The 10,498-nt window shown below is 47.5% G+C and overlaps 1 protein-coding gene across 1 annotated transcript; it reads left to right on the top strand.

The window, feature by feature from the left end:
• Window positions 1–3,907: 3,907 nt before the first annotated feature.
• FZD10 (frizzled class receptor 10) lies at window positions 3,908–8,427 on the top strand. Its single transcript, XM_026692670.2, is given in 2 exon segments — window positions 3,908–6,797; window positions 6,799–8,427. Coding segments are annotated over 2 exon segments (1,770 nt in total). The 5' UTR covers window positions 3,908–6,204; the 3' UTR covers window positions 7,976–8,427.
• The last annotated feature ends 2,071 nt before the right edge of the window (window positions 8,428–10,498 follow it).

Below are 10,498 nucleotides of genomic sequence, written 5' to 3'. Positions count from 1 at the left end.
ATGTACATGCTTTCGGCTCCCCCCCGCTCCCAGTCCCCACCCCTCCGCTTTCATCCATGGTTAAATATGTAAATAAAATGTCTAAAGTCATTCTTCAAAGAAGACAAAAGGCAAATAAAACAAGGCAGGGGGAAAAAAAGACAAGCAGAAAATTCTTTCTCGGCTCTCTATAACATTTGCCCAGAGGGTGGGGTGAGGGGAGGCCAAGGCCAGAAAAACTCTCCCAGCGGGGGTGCCCGCTGTGCCACATAACACTCATTGGCAGGGGTGGGAAAGGGGCTTTTAAAGAAAGAAATACATATATAAATATATATTTTCTTCAGCAGCAGCTGTCACAAGGGCCTTTTCATTTATTATTGCTTTTCCGGTTGCTGATCTTTCCTTTCCTTGCTTTCTCCCTTCCCTTCCTTCCTTCTCTCTTCCCTTCTTTCTGTCCTTCCTTTCTTCCTTTAGCTATCCTTCCTTCCCTTTCTTTCTTTTTCTTTCTCCTTTCCCGTCCTTTTTCTTCCCTTTCCTTCTATCTATCCATTCTTCCTTTGCTTCCTTGTCTCTTTCTTGCTTTATCTATCCTTCCTTCCCTTTTTTTCTTTCTCCTTTCCCTTCCTTTTTCTTCCTTCTTTCCATCCTTCCTTTGCTTCCTTGTCCTTCTTGCTTTCTCTATATATACTTTCCTTTTTTTCCCCTCCCTTCTCTACCTTCCTTTGCTTTCTTTCATGCTTTCTTTCTCTCTCTTTCCTTCCTTCCTTTCTCTCCAAGCCTCTTCTTTAAAGCAACAATACTGAAATGAAAGCTAATTCAAGAAAGTGGCTGTTTTAATTCCCAGCACCAAAAATCTTTTCAAAAAAGAAAGAGACAGAGACAGAGACGGGGGAGAGGGGAGAAAGAAAGAAAGAAAGAAAGAAAGAAAGAAAGAAAGAAAGAAAGAAAGAAAGAAAGAAAGAAAGAAAGAAAGAAGGAAGGAAGGAAGAAAGAAAGAAAGAAAGAAAGAAAGAAAGAAAGAAAGAAAGAAAGAAAGAAAGAAAGAAAGAAAGAAAGAAAGAAAGAAAGAAAGAAAGAAAGAAAGAAAAGAAAAAAATAAGTCAGAGACTAGCAAATTATCCAGAGTGGATGAAAACCCTCACGTTTCACTCCAACTTTTATTAAAGTTCCACAGACAGGAGAAGTCAGATCCATTAACAGACAGGATTTCTACAGGGGAATCTGTGAGTTTGCATGTGACTGTTTCATATTTCATTTCTTCCCACCTTTCCCAGCAAAAATGAAGACAAACAGGAACTAGGGAGAGACATGCTGTATTTTGGACAAGAAGGAAAACCCTCACGTTTCACTCCAACTTTTATTAAAGTTTCTTTAAAGACTTATTTCTGATGGTGTTGGCAGCAGGACAGACGGCACAGGAGGTTTTATAGTCATCTGAACCCTATTCAGAGAAAGAGCAAGAGAGAAGGGGGGGTGTATCTTTCTGAATTTCCCTCCGTATGAATCTCTTTTTTTTTTTTCCGTGACCCCCAACCGAGGGGCGCATAGAAAGGTCTACAGTGCATAGGACGGCAAAGAAAAACAAGCTTTGTTTCAGAGAGAATAGAAATTCTTTATTAATCCACTTTCAGAGAGGGCGGCTTTATGCTGGTCTGGACTCTTTGGAGTGCATAAATAGGTGTGTGTGTGTGTGTGTGTGTGTGTGTGTGTGTGTGTGTCTAGCTAAGGCCTCTACCAAGGCCCAGGAATGCAACCAAATGTTCCAAAATAAAGACATAAATCACACATACATATAACACCTACATACACACACACACACAAAACACATAGAAGGACTCGGAATCCAGTTCATATACTCTGCAAAACTACGATCTGTTTAGTTGCTTTTTCTTTCTGAATACAAGTGGTCACAACCATTCCTTTCGTTCAAGGTTACGACAGTCCCGGGAAATAAAAAAAGCGACTTTAACGACCAGACTTTTCACCCTTAATGTCCCAGCAAAAAAAAAAAACCCATGGCAATCGACTCGTTATTTATACAATGTTGGGCAGCCTTTGCGCCCCCCCCTCCCAAATTCCAAAGCTAATTACAGGTGGCCCTCAACGTACAACCTAAATTTCCATTGCTAAGTGAAACAGGTGTGAGCTTTGCCCCGTTTTGTGACTTTTCTTGCCGCCGTTGTTAAGTGAATCCTCCTCCTCTTTCACTGTACAAACCTCACTTCCTTTTTAGCACGGAGGATATTTCCTACCTTGGGAAATGAAACACCTGCAAGAAAACAACCAATGCTCAGACAGCATCCAAGAACTCATTTCAAGCTTGAGCTACAAACATTCACCTTTATTCGTCATCCAGGGCAACTTTTCCACAGATGTCCAGGGAGATTGTCAGCCCTCCAGGTCATGGTTGTCCCAAAGGTGCTTTTTTTTTCCCAAGAGGCAATTTTGGGACTTTCTTGTTTTTTCTTTGAAGGTGTTTCGCTTCTCATCCAAGGAGCTTCTTTAGCTCATTCAGCCTCTTCAGCTGAAGAAACTTGTTGGATGAGAAGCGAAACATCTTCAAAGAAAGACAAGAAAGTCCAGTTGCCCCTGGAAAAAAGCACTTTGGGGAAAGAAGGGAAGGGAAGGGGAAAGGAAAGGAAAGGAAAAGAAAGGAAAGGGAAGGGGAAAGGAAAGGAAAGGAAAAGAAAGGAAAGGGGAAAGGAAAGGAAAGTGAAAATGAAAAGGGGAAAGAAAAGAAAGGGGAAAGAAAAGAAAAGAAAGAGAAAGGAGGAAAGGAAAGGAAAGGAAAGGAAAGGAAAGAAAGGAAAGGAAAGAAGAGGAAAGGAAAAAGAAAGGAAAGGAAAAGAAAGGAAAGGGAAAAGGAAAGGAAAGGAAAGGAAAGGAAAAGAAAGGAAAGGGAAAGAAAGGAAAGGAGAAAAGAAAGGGGAAAGGAAAAGGAAAAAGGAAAGGAAAGGAAAGGAAAGGAAAGGAAAAGAAAAGAAAGAGGAAAGGAAACTAAAGGAAAGAGGAAAGGAAAGAAAGGAAAAGGAAAGGAAAGGAAAGGGAAAGGAAAGGAAAGAAAAAAAGGAAAGGAAAGGAAAGGAAAGAAAGGAAAAGAAAGGAAAGGGAAAAAGAAAGAAAGGAAAGGAAAGGAAGAAAAGGAAAGGAAAGGAAAGGAAAGGAAAGGGAAAAAGGAAAGGAAAGGAAAGGAAAGGAAAGGAAAGGAAAGAAAGGAAAAAGAAAGGAAAGGGAAAGGAAAGGAAAGAAAGGAAAGGAAAAAGAAAAAGAAAAGGAAAGGAAAGATGTCAATGGAGATTCTCAGTCCTCTAGGTCCTGCTTGTCCCAAAGGTGCTTTTTCAAGAGCCAACTGGACTTTGTTTTTTCTTTGAAGGCGTTTCGTTTCCCATCCTAGAAGCTTCTTCAGTTCTGAAGAATCTCTACAGACAAATCGTTGAAGACTTCTCCTCCGTGGCTTTTTCCCTTCCAAATGCAACATGCATCCCCCTCCCCTTTAGATTGAAGAAATGCAATATTTCTCTGTCTCATTCTTTAGGGGTATTTTCACTTTATCACCCTATTGTTTGGGAGGGGGTGATATTAAGTCCTTTAGTGCCCCTCTCCCCTGAAAAAAGGCCTATCACATTTAGTTGCTCAGGTTTGGGGTGAACTCTTCTCCGTTTGCCATCAAAGCTTCCATCCCATAAACAGAGGGACCACCAAAACCTCTGAGCCAACTCGATTTTTATGAGCTTTTGAGCCAGACCTTTATTACTCAGGCAATAAAAAGCATTTAAACACAATCCCTTTAAAACCTCCACCACTGCTTTTAAACAAATCCTTTCTTTTTCTTTCTTTCTTTCTTTTTCTTTCTTTCTTTCTTTTTTCTTTCTCTTTCTTTTTCTTTCTTTCTCTTTTTTTCTCTTTCTTTCTTTCTCTTTTTCTCTCTTCCTTCCTTCCTCTGGAAATCGAGACATTTGCAAGGAAAGCTTTCCTTTTACACGTGCAGAAATAACAGCCGGCCAGGTTAAATCATGTAAGTTTTACAGCCCTGTTTTCATGGCATTAAGCGGCAGCCAGCGACAGAGATGATAGTTAGCTGGGAAGGGAGGTGTTTTCTTCAAACTGAAGCTGCCCATACAAACCCAACTACCCCCCTCCCCCCCCCAAAAAAAACCCCTTAGATCCGATTCTTCAGAAGTTGCTACAACTTCTAGCCTCCAGAAGTTGACACCAACTTGTAATTTTGAAAGGATCTAGATCTAGAATAAATTGTGTCATCTGTTGGAGGTTATCAGATGTTGAGTAATGCCATGTCATTTTAATCCTAATTAAGTGTAATTAAAAGGAGATGTTGGGCTTGGAGAGGACGCTTCTGCTGGCATATCGTTTCAAAATCAAATGTAGTTCTCCATCTTCAATTTAAAAAAAAAACTACTGAATGTATCAAGAGGGCGGATCTCAACTCCCAGAATTCCCCAGCCAGCCACGCTTCACCAAATTTATCTCCGATGCTGTCTTGGGAACTGTGGGAGTTGAAGTCCACACATCTGCAAAGTTGACAAGGTTCACCAGAAGGTTCCAAAAATTGTGTTCCAGAATCTTCAGAACGTTGCAAAGTCCATCATTTCTGATCAGGAGGTTTGGCAACCTCTAACAATGAAATGAGGATGGATCTAAAAAGGAACTTCTGCTTCTTGGAAACAAAGGTGGGGTGGATGATGAGGATTGAGGAGGAGGAGGAGGAGGAGGAGGATGGCAGCTAGTGTGGCAGAGCAGATCAAGGAGATCCAGATGGAGGCTCAAGGAATGGTAGGGACCAGATTCTTAGCCCAAAACCTCCCACACCTAGGGATAACCCTGGCCACATTCTGGAAGAAAAACATAAATCAGTAAACACCCCTAAAGACGGGCTGTAAGCTCTTCCTCCTCTTTTCCTCCTTCCTTACAAACAACGCTCTTTTCCCCTGCTTGCAATATCTGGAGAGAAAGTTGAGAAAGACTTAAAGAGGGCGGAAGAAGGGGAGGAAGAAACGAGGGAAGCTTTGGGAACGCGCGCCGATCAAGGGCTTCTCTCTCTTTTTTGTTCTCTCTCTTCAACCCCCCCCCCCCCCGCTCCCGTACCCCCAACCCCGGCTTCCTTTCTTCAGCTCCAAGGCGCCCCGTAGGTGCCGGCGCAAAAGGGACAGCCGGCTTCGCCTCTTTTCTCATGCAAAACGAGAGAGGCGCGCAAAGGAGGCGGAGGGGAGCCCAGGGGAAGGAGGGGGGAAATAGGAGGGGGACTATGGCCGGAGCTGTGCGCGTGCGCGGGGTCCGCATCACGGTCTCTTGCTGCTGCTCCCGCCTCCTAACCCCCCTTCCCCCTCCTCTCTCGACTTCAGCAGCTGCAAAGCCCTGGACTTACTTTTTTTGGCGAGCGAGCGCTCTGGAGAAAGCGAGCGGTTTTGGAGAGGGCGTTGCGCTTTTACGCGCGCCTTGGCCACCCAGCGTTCCATCGCGATCCGGACGCAGGTGGCGGCCCCGGCTCTCCCTTCCCTCCGGCTGGCCGCTTTCTCTTGTCCTCCCCTCTCTCTTTCCCCACCCAGCCCGGCCGAGCCCTCCTTCTCCAACCGAGGGGGCGGAGACGCAAAGTCAAACGGAGCGCCCGATTTCTCGGGGCAGAAAGCTCAGCAGCAGCAGCCGGAGAGAGCGCCCGCAGCCGGCTCGGGAAAGCAAGGAGCTGGCCAGCACGGGGGAGCAGCAGCGGATTCCCCCTCCAGCGACCTCCCCGGGGGGGATCTGCAGAGAGAAGGAGCCGGGCAAATTTTGCATCCAGCTTCCCCGGCTGCGGGCGAGCGAGAGCGGCGTGGAAGGGTTTGGAAACGGTTCCCCGGCATGCCGAGCCGCTATAAGTCACCCCGCGCATGGAGCGCCGCGAGAGGCGCGCGTCCTCTTCCTCTTCCTCTGGCCGACCGAGCTTGAGACCCCAACCCGGGCTGCGGACCCAGACAAGCGTGGGAATTTCAGGCTTTGGGTGGAAGTGAACGAAGCTTTGGGTTTCGCAGCGATTGCCATGAAGCCAGACTGGATGCGGCTTGAGTCCTTTCGCCAGAGGGCTTCGGGAGAGAACCGGCTGGCCGGAGTGCCCTTGATCTGACCCCCCCTTCTCCCTGTTGGCCACTTCTCCGTCCTTCCCTCCCTTCCTTGCCCCGCCATCAGAACTTGGGGGCTCCGCGGAGCGGCGGGGCAGCTTCCGAGTTGGCCAACATGAGCTGCGGGCGACGGCGGCGGAGCTCCAGACCGACGCTGGGCGTGGTGTTGCATCTGGTGTGCTCCTGTTTCGGCATCAGCTCCATCGACACCGACCGGCCCGGCGACGGTCGGTGCCAACCCATCGAGATCCCCATGTGCAAAGACATCGGCTACAACATGACCCGCATGCCCAACTTGATGGGCCACGAGGACCAGCAGGACGCGGCCATCCAACTCCACGAGTTCGCCCCGCTGGTGGAGTACGGCTGCCACGGCCACCTCAAATTCTTCCTCTGCTCCCTCTACGCCCCCATGTGCACCGAGCAGGTGTCCACGCCCATCCCAGCCTGCCGGGTGATGTGCGAGCAGGCGCGGCTCAAGTGTTCGCCCATCATGGAGCAGTTCAACTTCAGGTGGCCGGACTCCCTGGACTGCAGCAAACTGCCCAACAAGAATGACCCCAACTACTTGTGCATGGAAGCCCCCAGCAACGGCTCCGAGGAACCTCCCCGGGGGTCCAGCATGCTCCCTCCCATGCTGTGGCCCCAGAGGCCCCACAGCGCTGCTCACGACCTGACCCAGCAGAAGGACGGGCTGGGCCGGCTCTCCTGAGAACCCCGGGAAGTTCCACCACGTGGAGAAGAGCGGATCTTGTGCTCCTCTTTGCACCACCGGGGTGGACGTTTACTGGAGCTGGGAGGACAAGCGGTTTGCGGTCATCTGGATGGCGGTGTGGTCCATCCTCTGCTTCTTCTCCAGCGCCTTCACCGTCCTGACCTTCCTGGTCGACCCCCAACGCTTCAAGTACCCCGAGAGGCCCATCATCTTCTTGTCCATGTGCTACTGCGTCTACTCCGTGGGCTACATTGCCCGCCTTTTCTCCGGCGCGGAGAACATCGCCTGCAACCCGGACAGCGGCCAACTCTACGTCATTCAAGAAGGCTTGGAGAGCACCGGCTGCACCTTGGTCTTCCTCATCCTCTACTACTTTGGCATGGCCAGCTCCTTGTGGTGGGTGGTCCTGACTTTGACGTGGTTCCTGGCCGCGGGGAAGAAGTGGGGCCATGAGGCCATCGAAGCCAACAGCAGCTACTTTCACTTGGCAGCTTGGGCCATCCCTGCGGTGAAGACTATTATGATCTTAGTCATGCGCCGGGTGGCCGGAGATGAGTTGACGGGCTTGTGCTACGTTGGCAGCATGGACGTCAATGCGCTGACTGGCTTCGTGCTCGTCCCTCTGGCTTGCTATCTCATTGTGGGGACGTCCTTCATCCTTTCGGGCTTCGTGGCTCTCTTCCACATCAGGAGGGTGATGAAAACTGGCGGGGAGAACACCGACAAGCTGGAGAAGCTCATGGTGAGGATCGGGGTCTTCTCCGTCTTGTATACCGTGCCAGCTACGTGCGTCATTGCGTGTTACTTTTACGAAAGGCTGAACATGGGTTACTGGAGGGTTTTGGCCACCCAGCAAAAATGCAAGGTCAACAACCACACCAAGCACCCGGACTGCACCATGAGCGACTCCATTCCGGCCGTGGAGATCTTTATGGTCAAGATCTTCATGCTGCTGGTGGTGGGCATTACCAGCGGGGTTTGGATTTGGACCTCCAAAACTCTGCAGTCCTGGCAAGGGGTTTGCAGCCGGAGGATCAAGAACAGGACTCGGAGAAAATCCACCAGCATGGTGGCAGGTGGGAGTCTTTACAAAAAGACGAGCCAGCTGCCTCTGCCCAAAGTTCGCCACGCAAAGTATGAGCCGGCTTTGCAACCCCCGACTTGCTTGTGACCCCACTGGACCACCAGACCATAATAATATTACAAGTCAGCATACTTGGAAAGCAACTGAAAGAGATGCTCCAAGTAGTCAGCAGTCAGGACTAAAGATTTTTATTTTAAAAAAATGCTTTTAGAATTTCTGTTGTCTTACCAAACAGCAAATTAAGAAAAAGAGTTGAAATATTAAAATTAAAAGTCAGGTGACAGGGGAAAAAAATTAGTGCCTCGAATGTTAAACAAACATAAGCACACTCTTCCTTCCTTCCTTCCTTCCTTCCTTTTCTTTCTTTTTTTTTCTTTCCTCCTTTCCTTTCTCTCTTCTTACCTTTTTCTCTTCCTTCCCTCTCCTCTTAGTTTGCTAGTTTTTACATGCTTTGAAAAACTTTACTAAAACTTACTTCCGTTCCTCCTTCCTTTTTTCTTTCTTTCCTTCCTTCCTTGCTTTCCCCCTTCCTTCCTTCCTAGCTTTCCCTTTCCTTCCTTACTTCCTTCCTCCTTTCCACCCTTTCTCCTTCCTCCTCCCCTCCTTCCTTCTTCCTTCCCTTCCCCCCTTTCTCCTTCTTCCCCCCCTTCCCCATTTGCCCTTTCTCTCTCCTTTCCTTCCTTCCTTCCTTCCTTCCTTCCTTCCTTCCTTCCTTCCTTCCTTCCTTCCTTCCTTCCTTCCTTCCTTCCTTCCTTCCTTCCTTCCTTCCTTCCTTCCTCTGTTGATTGTTTGGCCAAGACTTCTGGGGATTGAAAAACTTGCGCCTTCTGACTTGTAAATATTGGAATTTGGTTTGCTTAGGTTTCTAACCCTTTAGACATAAGTACTGTATTGGTAGAGTTTTTTTTTTTTTTTTAAAGAAAAGAGGAAAAACTTGAAAGAGAATGTTAGGGAAGCAACCAGATCGGAGAAGAAACAGAAGTTTGCATTCGCCCTGAAATCTTTGCAAAAGCAGAAACTGTTCTCAATTTCATTTCTTTTCTTTTCTTTTTAAATGCCTTTTATCACGCAAGATGGTCTCTCCAAATGCTCCCTCCTCCACGGAAAATAATGTGCAATACAGGGTGGTGTTTTTTTTTTTCTTCCTGCGTTTTTGTTCCCCTTGTTCCCTCCCCCCCACAACCCACACCCATGCCTTGAAATACGAAACAAGTTGCCAGACATAAAAGGGACAGAAGGGACTCTTAACAAAAGAACAGAGGGGTTCTAGTCCCTAGGAGCCCTTCTTGGAGTTACACTTTGTGGCTTTTTAATGGAAATCCTACACGTTTTAAAAGGAGGGGGGAGGGAGAGAGGGAGGGAGGGAGGGCCAGGCAATGAAAAGAATCCAAAGGGGCTTATTGACTCTTTCCCATTGTTAAATAGATTCAATCCATGAATAGATCAAGAAAACACTCCCATCTTCCTCCATCTCTTCCCCCAAAAAAAAAATCAATAAATCTGGGCACATGGAGGTGTGTGCCTGGCTTGTATATATATCTAGCTTTCTCTATTTGTAATATACAGCTTATTTTTCATGCCCTATTTTATTAAAACGTGACAAGCGAGAAATAAAACGACTTCTAGTTTGATAATGAGCATGTCCTTCTCGGCAGTCTTTATCATTTGGGGGAAGCGGGGTTGGGGTGGGGTAGGGGGAATTTCAGGTGACCAGGGGAATGCCAAAGCAGGTTGGCACCCATTGGATGGCATTTTAGGGCATCCTGCAGGGGTAAAGTCGCTGGAGCTCTTGTACAGCTCTTTTAAAGGAAGGGAGAAAATGGCTGGAGCATTCACACAACTTCTGAAGGCAAGTCGTTCCATTGGTTAATTGTTCTCATTGTTAGGAATTTTCTTAGTTTTCTCCCGTCATTGCTGCTTCTCCTGCCTTCAGGTGCTTTGGGGGATAGCTTGACTCCCTCTTCTTTGGGGCAGCCCCTCAAATATTGGAACCCTGCTATCATATCACCTGTAGTCCTTCTTTTAGTTAGGCTAGAGTCTAGACCAAGGCTCTTCAAACTTGGCAACTTTAAGACTTGTGGACTTCAACTCCCAGAACAGGTCTGGAGGAGGAATTCTGGGAGTTGAAGTCCACAAGTCTTAAAAGTTGCTAAGGTTGGAGACCCCTGGTCTAGACATACCCAATTCCTGCAACTCTTCTTCCTGTGTTTCAGCCTCCATTATCTTTGTCGCTCTTCTCTGCACTCTCTGCCACAATCTCTACACCTTTTCTATATTGTGGTGTCTAAAACTGGATGCAGTATTCCGAGTGTGGTCTTACTAAGGCTTTAGAAAGCAGTAGTAGAACAGCTGCATTCACCTGAATGCAGAGAACAGCTCTACGTGCAGGGGTGAAAAAGAGATGGCGGGACACAGCGGACGTGGGTCTTGAGTGGCAGTACATCTGGCAACTCAAGGAGTTAAAGCAGCCTGGTGCAGTGGTTAAAGCAGGGACTTTTGAAATCTATGCTGGAGTTGGCCAGGAAGTGGAAATGGGGCAGGGAGGTTCGAAGTGGAAGTAACACTTCCCCGTTTCCCTGTCATTGGAAATTCTCAGGAAGAAACTTTTAA

Source organism: Notechis scutatus, chromosome 13 (genome assembly GCF_049901735.1).
Source record: "Notechis scutatus isolate UNSWTSFEM ecotype Mainland chromosome 13, rNotScu1.2, whole genome shotgun sequence".
NCBI lineage: Eukaryota > Metazoa > Chordata > Lepidosauria > Squamata > Elapidae > Notechis > Notechis scutatus.
The sequence above is the reverse complement of the archived record's forward strand: the minus strand, read 5'-3'. Positions and strand labels throughout refer to the sequence as shown.